Raw genomic sequence first — 14,132 nt, 5'->3', positions numbered from 1 at the left:
AGAAAAACAAATAACAAATAATATGAAGAGCTTAAGGTGGATCAAATGAGTTGGTATTTATTTTCATGGTAAGGGTTAAGTATGAATATGTTTTAATAATATGGGTTATATTGGATATGAGTTGAGTTAGAATTAAATTAAGTATGGATTGTCGAAATTATATTTCATGAAGATAGATTAATATGGATTGGATCATTTTTGTTTCGATTTACTTATTTGAAACTCCAGGCGTATGTTGGATGTCTAAAAGCCACGCAAGAAAAGGAGCTTGAAATTCGACGGGTCCCGGTCAAAAGTGGATTTGTTGGCTTCTATAAAAGAGCAAGAAAAAGGGGAACACTTCAATCCTCTCGGGTGGAGTACCTTTGTTTGGCCGCACGGAAGACTCCTTCCAGCCGTGTAATGAACTCCACGAAAAGACGAACAGCGAAGTAAGAAAGGGGTCGCAATGGGTGACACTCTTTTTCTCGATCGTATGTAGGAGTGTTGACCACGGTGAATTTTCTATTGTGAGTTTACATCAAATCGAATTATTTTATTTATAAATACTGTAGGCTTGGGTATAATCTAATTTGGGAGAAATATTCGAGCATGTGATTCTCCGATTACGATGGATTATCTATTATGAGCTCTTCTCATGTATATAGGTATTGATATTCGAATCAAACTACGTAAATCTTTGATGTCCTTTAGTATTCTTCTATATTTCTTCGGTGATTTCATATCGACTCAAATTGCAAGATCCGATATTAGTTTCCACATTATATTACAACAAAATGCATTACTTATTGAATTGAGACTGAAGGATGATTTGTTTTGTATTCTTTTCGACTCATCCAACATCGATGAAAAGAGAAAATGTGGACCTAAGTATACCGTGACTTCTTAGCATTTATTATTTAAGTGTATCACCGTCCCATAGCCGTTGTGCTAGACCGAAAAACAACTATCAGGATGTGGGGTACTATCACGAATTATGATTAATTGAGTGATTAAAGGATGCCATCAGTCCAAAAATTGTTGGAACAAAAGACAACACAAAATAAATGACAGTGTTTCTTTGCAGATGACATTGGAAGTTACACAACCAAAGACATACGACAACCGTGAAGAACAATGCATGGAGGCTTGCCTCGACTTTTCGCTTATGAAAAACGGAGGAGACTTGACTTTGCAACTTAGATGGATGAAATAAAAAGCAGTACGTGGACGACCTGAGTGCATTCTCATTTTTTGTGAAGCCATTTTCTATTCCCCGTAATTAGGATGTTGTCTCATAGAATAAAGTGTGTTTTACAATACTTTTGCCATGTAAAGACAGACTTTCTGATTTAGAATATGAAAGTGTGGGTCATCAAGAGTCAATTCGCATGAGAAAATCGATGATGATTTGATTCTTGTTTTTCACGTTCCACCGAGTCCAACAAAATTGATTTCGCACGGCAAACATTAATTAAAAAGAAAAGTAGGATGCCGATTAAATTGCCAAACATGCCTTCAATAATGCCAAAATCAGATATTTGGGGCTTCCCTATTTTCATTTAACTAGACGTTTGTCGTCTTCTAGTCTCTGCGGCTGATGGCCGGCTTGCCAGATGCAGAGATATCCCAAACCTGCAATTCTTGCAAAATCCCCATCAATCGTGCATCCTTCTGCCGTGGAAGGTGGGGTGGCGTCAAATCCTCATCCAACCGAGCAATTATGCAAACCTTTCCACAAGGACTTTATGCAGGTCTTTTGATTCCGCCCCGAAATTGAAGCTAAGACTAGACTCCATGGTAGGAGGAAGAAAGTTCCCGGAAATGACGGTAAAGATTCCCACGTTATAGCTTGGGGCGATTCCATGACTGTCAATCCTAATCTCCGGATCGATTGTTGATCTTTATTGTCTTCTTGTGCTGACGAGGACAGGGACTGCTGCCCCTCAGAGCTGCTTGCTTTTTTGTCCGAATTTTATCAAATACGTATCATTTTATGAAATCATCGTAGGACATTTTAATATCTCACCCTCATAACTAGTTACTGGAGCTTACTTTATGTCGCCTCTCCTGAGCTATGTTTCTACATTCTTCTTCTTTCATCATTACGAATTTGATTTTTAACATTCATTTGCCTTACGAAGTGGATATATAAGGAGATTTGACTAGATAGTCATGCGGAGTGGTACCTTAGCAATCAAGTGAATTTTATTTTTTTAATCAAGTGAATTTATGTTGTCTATATTCAGCAGTATGCAATGATCACTTTAACTTTGAATCAAACTAATAAAAAGCAAAATATATTCGATATAGTTGCAGTAATGATGTAAAGTGTTGCGATTTGTGTATTTGGTAATGTATAAAAAACTCTGTCCTTTGCTTGCACTGGAAATCACGTGGATGACCAATTACATCGAATTGGACAGATTCACATCACAATGTTGATCATTGGGGAATAAAACTAGCTTTCATCCTATATTGCTTGTGAAAATTTCATGAGCTCCTTCAAACCAATCTAATGAGCACAAGCTACATTATCTATGGTAAAGGCAGAAAAAGTACAAAGCACAAGAAAAACATATATAGTATTATGGCTCGAGCTCACCTATCATCGGTCGTTGTAGCTAGTGACCATGAGAAGAAAAAAAAAAAGAAAAAGAAAAAGTATTAAAAAATTATTTTTTAAATAAAATAAAATAAAAGACCATAGTGACCTTGTGTCTCTTTAATTTTGTTGTTTTTGTTTTTCACATTTTTTTTTATTTACTTACATCTTCATATTTTGTTATTTTACTTTTTTAATTTGATATATATCCAAATAACACATTAACGTGAAGAGCTTAAAATGGATTAAATGAGTTGGTATTTATTTTCATATTTAGGGTTAAGCATGAACATGTTTTAATAATATATGTCATGTTGAATATGAATTGAGTTAGAACTGGATTGAATATCGATTACCGAAATTGTATTTCATGAAAATGAATCAATACAAATTAGACCATTTTACTTATTTATTGGACGCCCTTGGCAGGCGTACGGTGGACGTCTAAAGGCCACGAAAAAAGGAGCTCGAAATTCGACGGTCCCCGTCAAAAGTGGATTTGTTGACTTCTGTAATAAAGAAGAAGGGGGAAACACTTTAATCCTGTCGGGTGGAGTACCTTTTCTTGGCCGCGCGGAAGATTCCTTCAAGCCGTGTAGTGAACTTCACGAAGAAATGACGAACGACGAAGTAAGAAAGGGGTCGCACTGGGTGACACTTTTTCTCGATCGCACGGAGGATGGTAGACCACGGTAGATTTTGTACAGCGAGTTTGCATCAAATTGAGTTATTTTATTTATAAATTCTGTAGGTTTGGGATTAATTTAAATGTGAGAAATATTTAAACATGTAAGTTATTATAATTCTGATTTTTTTATTACAATTAATTATTTGCAACAGGGACCACTTGAGTGCCTAGAATAATGCAACCCTCACTTTTGCTAAAGCCACTTCCTTTTGCCCTTATTTGGTTTTCCTACAATAGAATACTTTTGCTAAAGCCACTTCCTTTTGCCCTTATTTTGTTTTCCTACAATAGAATAAAGTACATCAGAGAATACTTTTTCCATGGGAAAACAAACTTCCTGACTTGGAATATGAGAACGGGGGTCATCGAGAGCCGGTTCATGTTGAGATGATCTGATTCTTCGTTTTCATATTCCACCAACTCTAGCACAATTGAGTTTACACGACGAGATGTTTGTCGTCTTTAGTCTGGGGATCATGGCAGCTCAAGCATTATGCAGATAATCCAAACATGCGATTCTTGCAAAATCTCCTTTAAGTTGAATCCCCATCCCAACCACCATTAACTTATCTGCTAAAGCGCAATGTGGGGTGGCATCAGTTCCTCAGCCTCCGAAGCAATTATGCAGGCCTTTCCACAGGGTCTTTGCGCAGGTTTTCATAAGTTGCGTGGCCAATTCGAGACATTTTGGTTTTTCCTTATAATTGAAGCCGAATTAGACTTTGTGGTGGGGAAAAAAAAGGCTCCCGGAAATGACAATACAGATTTCCAGGGGTAAGGTGAGACGATTCCATAACTGATAATCCTCTTGTATGCTTGGGTTGACCGGCATGGGGACCGTCGCCCCTCAGGGCCGCTTGGTTTTTGTGCTTACTATTATCAAATATATGTCACGATTTACGAAATCATCGTATAAAATTTTTATGTCTTACCCTTAGAGTTAGGTACTGGAGTAATACATATTTTAAAGTTATAACATCTGAAAGTTGTGCGAGGCAGTTTTTTTTAAGAGTTGTCATAAGCTCTAATAGCCGTAAAATATTTGATAAGCACTTTATCAAACTTAAAGATATTAGAGATTCAAAGTATCTGTAAATTCAAAGCTGCATTACTGGAAAAAAAATTCATAAATGAATGCGCTCTTCCTAATAGATTCTCCACATTTATCTACTGGACTATGATGACAGAGCAACACACACACACACACACACACACACATATATATATAATGAAAATGCCGCCATAGACTTGAGTAATATGTCTTTCAAGAAAAATGGATAAGATTTCCACTCCATGTCTACGTAGAGCCCAAGTAACTAAGAATTTTCCACACCCAAGGAACCCCACCAAGACAATCAAGAAATACAATTTTGTGATCACAATAATGTCATTTCAAGAAAGACTTTGACTTCTTAGCATTTATAATTAAGTGAATCGCTGCCGACAGTTATTGTGCTCGACCAGACTGTGTTTCTTTTTCTTTCTGCACAATTGTAGCTATAAACTATTTGTAAGCACTTTAGTGAAGTTAAAGATATTTTATCATTTTATATTAAATTCCACAATAATTTAACTTTTAGAAATATGATGTGGTCTCTAAGTACTCGTGTATTATACATGTTTAGACGCGATCCAAATATGCATATGGATTGTCTCTGGCATGAAGTGTCAAATAACTTTTTTAGGTTTTTTTGCTCCTATGTCTGACGAAAATATTGGAGGCTTTCCCGTTGTTGCGGGTTGTCATTTAATTTGGTAGCCTATCACCGTAAGGAGAACAACTCAGTTTAAATTCTATTTCTTTTTGTGACTCGTTAGAACTATTTCTTTTTGTGTTTATCTTTAGGATGTAGTGTACAACCTGAGGGTCGGGGTCACAAAGCTTGTGTCAAATATCAATCCCTGTTAATGTTTCTTTCTGTCCATCCTTATCATGATTGATATAGAAGGAACGAATAGTGTAAAGTATATGTGTCTAGGAAAGGAATTTTTTTTTTTAACTTGAATATTTGTTTTACACGCTTGTGTACCTATGACTAAACTAACTTTGGCAGAAAATCTGATCTTCCTTGACCATGAGAAAATGAGACATCGTTCTGACTGAATCTTACATGAAATTTCTCGTATGCCAACCAACAAAGCTTTTAAAATAGATGACACATGTGAGCCCACCAATGGACCTTAGAGAAGACTTGTTTCAATGACTTCACACTTGAGAAGGGCTATATAAGTTGTATAGGTTGAAGCACTCCCCACCACCAATAAACTCACTCGCATGCTAAATTGCACAATGGGGTGGCATCAAATCCTCGACCTCTTCTATTTCCTATTTTTCTTAAATTTCCATCTTCTCTCTGCCTCCTTCCTTTGCCCTCCTGACCAACGTGATGCCTTACTCAATTTTAAGAATTCCTTCTACCTTAATAAAACCAATTGTTATCCTTATCTACAGTCTAAATGTGCATTGGAATGGAACAAGAGCATAGATTGCTGCTCTTGGAATTGGGTCACTTGCAATAATGTCACGGGTAATGTCATTGGTCTTGAGTTTTCCTCCGTTCAGTTTCATGTTGCTCTCTATTCCAATAGTTACCTCCTTCTCCCAAAGCTTCAAGTGTTGACGATATCACATTGCAACTTGACCAAGTTTCCTTATTTCTTGAATTTGTTAGAAAAATTAACAGACTTAGACCTCTCTTTCAACAAGATTAGTGGGAGATCCCAAGGTGGTTTTGGGGAATAAGCCATCATACATTGAAACGTTTAGATCTTTCTAATAATCATCTGGAGGGAGGTATACACCAATTGCATTGGAAGCGATTGTCGTATATTGACCTCCAGGACAACTCATTCCAAGGACCACTCCCAATCCCTTCACCTTCTACTCGTTACTTTTTGCCATGAACAATAATTTCACTGGTGAGATCCCCTCTTTGATTTGTCAGTTGAGTTCCCTCTTGGAATTATATTTATCAAGCAACAATCTCTTGGGGTTGTGCCCCCATGTTTTGGTAATATATCCAAACTCTTGACTTTAGATTTGTCTAACAATAGTCTCTTAGGGAATATTCCCCCTAGTTTTGGTAATATAACCAATCTTGAGGTTCTAGACTTGAGCAACAATAAATTGCAAGGGCCATTACCACGCTCCCTAGTCAAATGGAAAAACTTATCGGGGCTAGTTCTCAATCACAACGAGTTTAATGATATATTCCCACATTGGTTGAAAGCACCGCAACTATATCGCCTTGATTTGCAATCCAATAGATTTCATGGTATGATCAACCTCACTGCCTTCGAACTCTCCTTCCCAGCTCTTGATTATTTATCTATTTCCAACAACAACTTTATTGGACGGTGGCATGCAAAGGTTTTCTCCAACACCTCATTAGGTGTAATAGATTTGTCCAACAACAAATTTGAAGGGCCAATCCCACTTCCATCTCCCGTCACAACAAATTATTCCATTGCAAATAATAATATAACAGGAAAGATTCATTCTTTGATATGCAATGCCACCTATCTCCAGACGATCAACTTGTTTAACAATAGCTTAACAGGTAGCTTTCCTCGGTGCTTAACAAATGAGAACATTTTTCTCTCGACTTTGAACTTGGGAATGAATCAACTCGAGGGCACAATTCCACAATCAATTTCTTTGATAGGTGGATTGTTGACTCTTGATTTGAGTCGAAACCGGTTTGAAGGCACGTTGCCCCGGTCACTTGTCAAGTGTAAATATCTGGAAGTTTTGGATCTTAGTAGCAATAAGATAGAGGATACATTCCCGAGATGGTTAGGAGAACTCCCAGAACTAAAAGTTCTCATTTTGAGGTCCAACAATTTCAAGGGTCTTTTGAATATTCCAAAGGGAGATCTCATCTTTCCGAAGTTACACATTTTGGATCTCTCCAACAACAACTTCAATGGTCATTTATCGGCCAACTTGATAATGAACCTTAGAGGCATGAAGAATAGAAAAGTTGGGGAAGATGAACCATTGTATATGACATGGTTTACCCCTCCCTACGGGATAACACCATATGAAAGTACCGTGACCGTGATCATGAAAGGGCAAGAGATAAAGTTAGTGAAGATCTTGACCATCTTCACAACTATTGACTTGTCACAAAACTCTTTCCAAGGAGAAATTCCTGAAGCTTTTGGCCATCTTCACTCCCTTGTAGGGCTCAACCTTTCGCACAACCACCTTATTGGTTCCATCCCTTTGACTTTAGGAAACTTGACTAATCTTGGATGGCTCGATCTATCTTCGAACATGCTTAGTGGGGAAATTCCTAGAGTATTGGGAGATTTGGCATCCCTTGGGTACTTAAATCTCTCGAAGAACCAACTCATTGGTCGAATTCCTCAAGACAAGCAACTAAGCACATTTTCAAACGACTCGTTTAGTGAGAATCCAAGCTTATGTGGAACTCCATTGTTGAAAGCATGCCCTGGTGATGCTCAACCTCCTCCACCATCATCCTCGACACCTTTTGATTGTGAAAGGCATGAGAGTTGGTTAAAAAAGAAAGTAGTGTGGATAGGTTATGCCTCTGGAATCGTCATTGGGATCTCCATAGCATACATTGCATTTGAAATAGGAAGGCCGGAATGGCTCGCGCGAGGCGTGAGAATGCTGGAGAGAAGTGCAGCCCAATGGATGGAGAAGCCAGAGCGGAAGGCCATCAAGTTTCATGGACAATGAAATTGTTAAGGAATAGTCTCTTTAAACTGTGTGATGTAGATTCAATAAATAAATATGTCACCCAATTGGCTTCAAATGTCATTTACCTTATGAATCGCTTGCTTCTAATGTCTTATCGTTTTGTATTTTGGTGTAATTGAATACTGAGTTGAATTGAAAATTTTAATAATGAAATTTGTCAAGCTCAATTAAAAAAAAAAAAAAAAGAGCCAAAAAACAGGGAAATGAAGCGAGAGCCATTATTCACTGCAGACATCTCTTTCGCCCTTTGGAACAACGTCGCATCCTCAACGTTGTCTGTTCCAGACGGTGTAACCGCGACGTCCATCACCGGCCGCGCGGGCTCAGATTCTCCAACCGCCCGCCGCCGTACGATTCCCCGAGAAGATGATGGCAGCGACTCCGACTCCCACTCCGACGACCAGAAGAGCCTCAACCAGAGGAAGGCGTGTAGCTCGCTTCTTTTTCCCATCCCCAAATCAAGCGCTTCCTCAGATACTGCTGGGAAAAAAAAATGATTGTGTTTGGAGGCGGCGCGATTTTGAGCTCTTACGGGCTTCGTGTACATATAATGATGTTCAATAACGTAGCGCTGTAGATTCATTATCCTTTCTTTTTAAAAAGGGAGATTGCAGAGTGGCTTTTCTGGAGCAAGCAGCGTTGGACGCTCGGATGCTTGCGAAGGTGATGCTTCTCCAATGCGTGGCTGTTTCTCGTGAGGCTTTTGGTCCGAGTTGTTACTTGTTAATGCCGTTGAGATGTTTGTTGATTTGTCGCAGAGACTGGGACCGGATGTTCGAGAAGGAAAGCGAAGGCAGTTCAATTTCATTGGTACTGTCAAGTTTTGTTCATGTTTTTGTGAGTGTGGATGTGTGTGCTCGTGAGAATCTTTTCGCCTTTCTTGCCGTTTCACCTGGTATCTTCTTCACTATGCTTGGCTATCGCACGATGAGTTCTTGCCCAAAACAAAAGTTCTTAAGATATGAAGCTCTTTTTTAACTGCCCCCTTTTCCCCCCTTTTAGATTGTGTTTGAGTATGTCAGCTTGTACTTTTGAAATGCTTGGATGATAATTGCAGTATAGTTCCTTGAGCATACATTGATGAATGATAAGTAACTGCTAATGATGTGCTCGGGAGAAGCGTACATGAATGCTCAAGCTGTGCGAAAAATCTGAAATCTTGCTTGCTGAATGCTTTTTTTCATTTCCAGATGGAATACAAGTGTCTTTGGCTTTTTTTCTCTTCAGTTTTATTTACTTTTTTTTGTTTTTTTTGCAAAGGCATTTTATTTAGTTTTAATCTACAAAATACACATGAGAGGTGTTGATTCAATGATTCATTGATGCCTCACGAGTCCATAATATGCAATGTAAACTTCCTTAATGAATCATATTTGTTAGGGAAGTTGCTGCGAGAAGTTGAACCTGAGTTAGTGGATGCTATAACTGAGGCTACAAAAAATAGTGACCACAGTAGGCTACAAGCTTTATCTGTATCCAAGGTGTGGTTTGGCAAAGATGATGATGAAGGAGAAGAAGATTTGAGCAAGAACAAGAGGAGGAGGTACCTGGTTTTAACTCTGTCGCTGAAGAAAATCTGCATTGCCTACCGCTGCCTCGTAAGTATTTCTTAGAGGAGAAAAAGTTCAACATGTATGGGATGTGTGAGGAGTCAGCTTCCCAATCACCTAGAGAAGAAAGTTTTACCTGTACTTACTCGATTTGATACTTAGTGCCCTGGTTTTTATTAAAAAATCTAAGCATAGACTAGAATCCCTGGCTTTGAATTTACTGAGAGGTGCTGATTTCTACGGGTGTCCTAAGCCATGGAAACTTTATATGTCAGATTAGATACATTAGACCATGCAACATAATACGTGCATGCACGACAATTTTTCTATATCCTAGCAATAAAAGAGATGATTGCCACATATAATTAATAGGTCAATGATATAACACTTAAATGATTTGAGTCTGCAGAAAAGCAGAAACGCTGTGCAGGGAACGTATGTGGATGGAGAAAGGATATTTGTTATCTTCTGTAAAGTACTATCATCACTTAGAATTATGCATTCATAGACATGCTTGAAATTAATAATTACTTTACCTTTTCAATATTGTAAAGGATACGATAAATTTGAAACATTGAATGTGCCAAATAATCTGGTCTAGTTCATATAATACAAAAACATACATAAAATTGTCTAAAAAAAAGTGCTTATCAGAAGATGCAATCTTTGCCTTTAAATTCATACATCCCTTTCTTTGAATCCGCATCACTTTCTTTGTCTTTTTCTGCATTTTCATCTTGTTCTCCGTTTTTCTTTAGAATGGCACTGGATGTGAAAGCAGCATCAATCCATTTCTCCTCCACCTTGCACGATATTTGTCTTCCCTAATTGCTCTGTGCAACTTTGGTCAGCAGAGTTCACATGAATCTTTCTGCAACAGAATCCATTTGCTCTGCCCTTTACTGGCCAAAAAGGTCATGGATGAAACCCAAAATTCAAAATCAAAGTCTTACATATATTGGATAAAGTAGTTACTAAGTAACCAAACTTGCTACTTTTTTAGTGGAAAAGAGACTTATGTTTAACTTTGCATAGTAAGTAGTGCGGAGTGGGAGCAGTTTTTCCTGAAAAACTTCAGCGAGAACATATCTATCTTGTATTCTGATATGGAGCCATTAATATCTCATTACCAATTTTATCAAGGGTTACTCCTGCCTTTTTTTAGGTGCACAGCAAGGATGAATCTTGGCTTGATGGGTTACTAGCGATACTGCGGATTTAGACAATGAACAACTTTTTTTAATTATCCAACGGATATACAACTTTTTGGAGGCAGAGATGGTATGAGATCTTCATCACCCATGAAATATGCCAAATCTTACATATATTGAAAAGGCGGTTCATTAGTGATGCGATGCATTGGTCATGCATGAAACTTTAGGTCTTCACAATGTCCATCTTCCTTCTCTAGCATTTGTTCAGGTTTCTCGATGTTGACTTGCTTTTCAATTTTCAATTCCCAGGAGTGTAGTGAGAATGCAAGCATAGCAAGCAGTTGGTTTGATGGTTTAATCAGTAAAGACATTCAAATAGCCAATGAAGTTTTCTCCAATCACACCATTGATTTTGACCAGCAAGTAAGTTGACAGATATCTCTTACAGTTTGAGCATTTAGTTTTATCTATTGGAGCATTCAAATTTTCTTACTGTCTATGTATAGCATCTTGAACAAATCCATGCCCTGGATAAAAAATATCCATGGGTTGCTGCAGAATCAACTACTCGTTTAACATCTGGCTCTTGACTAGGAAGACCAATTGATGGTTTTGCATGAGCACACGCGGTAACGCATGACATGTAGTTAACATTTACACAACTCTATTGTTGGTCGGGCTAATTCATCGCTCCAACTTGGACAACAAACTTTGCCATGTTTAGATCGTTCTTCAGTGCACATGCTGTCGCTGAAACTCACATTTGCCGATTGTCGATAGTGTGGTTGACATATCCCATGTCACATTGTCAAAATAATTTTTGGGTTCCATGTCTATGCTGAATATTTTCTACCTTGTACTTCCTATAGGAGCTGCGAAAGCTTGTACGGAGTGTACAGTCGACTCAAGAACAGCCAGCTGAAAATGAGAGAGAAGCTAGCATAGCGCTCCTAAGGGCACAGAAGTCCCCTGCTCGTTTCCTCTGAAACCTTGCGAGGCAATTATGTCGTAGCAATACATGATTACACAGTCGACATTCACCTCTTGTACTAATCTTTTTTGTAACATTCATATTTTCTTTTTCCAGGGTCCGGTTGAATCGTTCTACGATTCAGGGTTATGGATGAACCGAGTACCAAGTGGATGATGGGGTGCCAGTTTTAATTAGGTGCTGGGTTCAGTCCTGCGCAATGGCTCAAAAGAGAATAGTTATGCCGCTAGCGTAATTCATTCGCCTTTACCTTTCCACTGCCTGCTGATTTTATCAATTCCGGAGAGTTATAAAAGGAGGGAAATTATGCAAATTGTCTGATAGAAAAAAAAAAAAAAAGGGGAGGTTAAGCTCTGTTCTCATGAATGTTTATTTTGACACTCAGTTTATGCTTTTGCATTCGAATCTACCTGGGGTAACGTTCATGCTGGTGCCAGCCAGTACGGATGTAGTTGAATCCTATACAAGTACATATGCACTGAGGTTAACCTTTTCACCTGGGAAGGTCACGAGCGAATGCAGCCTACAAAATTATATTTAGTACAAGCCTTCCGACAGACCTTTGAGAGCAGACGTGTGGAGACAACTTGGCTTATTAGAAGGGCTATATGAGTCAAATTCCTATCCCAACCACCAATAAACTCACTCGGATACTACACTGAATAATGGGGAGGATCTAATGGCTTTTTCTTATGTGGGTTAAGATTAATAGATGACTACAGAAAAATGGGGTGGGTGTAATAGTGGGTTGATATAGGCATAGTAACTTAATTCACAACCCACAAGACAAGTCGAACTCGTTGTATCGGAAGACTTGGTGTCCATCACTTCACATTTTATAAGTCGGAGCACTCGCTTGCTAAATTGCAAAACGGGGTGGCATCATATCCTCAGCCTCCTCTGTTTTCTCCTTTTCTCTCATTCGCCCCTTCTACATTCCTCCCCTTCCTTTCTCACACTACCATTGCCCTTCTGACTAGCGCAACGCCTTGCTCCATTTTAAAAACTCTTTCGTGCTTGATAGCATGGCATCAGACTCTTGTTATCACTCTTCTCCAAAGACAAACTCATGGGACAAGGAGGTAGACTGTTGCTTGTGGGACGGTGTCATTTGCAACAATGTTATTGGTAACGTCATTACTCTTGATCTTGCTTGCAGTTGGGTTCGCAACACTCTCCACTCTAATAGCTCCCTCCTATGCCTTTACCACCTTTGGATGCTCGACCTTTCTAGTAATGACCTTGCTCACTCCTACATTTTCAAGTAATCTTGGTACATTTCCAAAAGTGACTTATTAGAATATCTCTTGTTCATCCTTTTCTCTTCAATGGCTGGAGTTGACTTCTTGCAACTTGACCGAGTTCCCTTATTTCTTATATTTGTTAAAAAGATTAACAAACTTTGGCCTCTCTCACAATAGGATTAATGGGGAGATCTCAAAGTGGTTTTGGGAAATAAGTCATGATACATTAGACGCATTAGATCTTTCTCAAAGCTTTCTAGAGGGAGCTATACAACAAATGCATTGTAAGAGTTTGTCATATATTGACCTTCACAACAACTCACTCCGAGGACCACCCCGATGCCTCCACCTTATATACTCGACTTTGATGTCTCAGAGAATGGTTTCACCGGTGAGATCCCTCCTTCGATTTGCCGGTTGAGTTCACTCCTATCTCTAAATTTTTTCTAACAATAATCTCTTTGGGAATATACAACCATTTTTTGGTAATATAACTTATCTCCAAAGTCTAGATTTGGGAAACAATACATTAAGAGGGCCATTATTGTGCTCCCTAGTCAAAAGCATGAACTTAGAAATACTACTTCTCGGTCACAATGAGTTTAGTGATATCCCCTCATGATGGTTGGAAGCATCGCATCTGGAATACCTTGATTTGCAATCCAACAAATTTCATGGTAAGATTAACCTCACTCTTTAGACTATCCTTCCTTGCTCTTGAATCTTTATTTATTTCCGATAACAATTTTATAGGATGGTGGCTCACAGAGTTTTTCTCAAACACCACATTGACTATAATAGATTTGTCCAACAACAAATTTGGAGGCCAAATCCCACTTACATCACGCGTCACATTTTATTATTCTATTGCAAGTAACAATATAACAGGAAAGATTCATTCTTTGATATGTAATGCCACCCAGCTCAAGGTCATTAACTTGTCTAACAATGGCTTAACAAGTAGCTTGCCTCGATGCATAACAAATTTTAGCACTGACTTGTCAGTTTTGAATTTACGAATGAGTCATCTTGAGGGCACAATCCATCAATCATTTCCTTCCAAAATAGCTTGACGACTCTTGACATGAGTCGAAATTGGTTTAGAGACACATTACCTAGGTCCTCATCAAATGTAAAAATCTAGAAGTTCTAGATTTGAGCGACAATCATATGGAGGATATATTCCCGA

The 14,132-nt window shown here is 38.5% G+C and overlaps 1 protein-coding gene across 8 annotated transcripts in view; it reads left to right on the top strand.

The window, feature by feature from the left end:
* The window catches only part of LOC104456664, a 41,514-nt gene extending 29,502 nt beyond the window's left edge, over window positions 1-12,012 (top strand). The window contains exons 1-5 of one of the 8 annotated variants that reach the window (XM_039314860.1): window positions 8,220-8,667; window positions 8,763-8,814; window positions 9,390-9,602; window positions 11,018-11,131; window positions 11,578-12,012. In XM_039314860.1, the coding sequence (XP_039170794.1) occupies window positions 8,776-8,814; window positions 9,390-9,602; window positions 11,018-11,131; window positions 11,578-11,694 (483 nt within the window). In that variant the 5' untranslated portion in view covers window positions 8,220-8,667; window positions 8,763-8,775 and the 3' untranslated portion in view covers window positions 11,695-12,012. Of the gene's footprint in view, window positions 1-8,219; window positions 8,815-9,384; window positions 9,603-10,719; window positions 11,132-11,577 lie in introns of those variants that run through there. The other 7 variants (XM_039314857.1, XM_039314855.1, XM_039314859.1 and 4 more) reach the window with 7 other exon arrangements.
* Window positions 12,013-14,132: the final 2,120 nt, after the last annotated feature.

This window comes from Eucalyptus grandis, chromosome 6 (genome assembly GCF_016545825.1).
Source record: "Eucalyptus grandis isolate ANBG69807.140 chromosome 6, ASM1654582v1, whole genome shotgun sequence".
In the NCBI taxonomy this organism is placed as follows: domain Eukaryota; kingdom Viridiplantae; phylum Streptophyta; class Magnoliopsida; order Myrtales; family Myrtaceae; genus Eucalyptus; species Eucalyptus grandis.
This window is presented reverse-complemented; position numbering and strand designations above follow the sequence as displayed.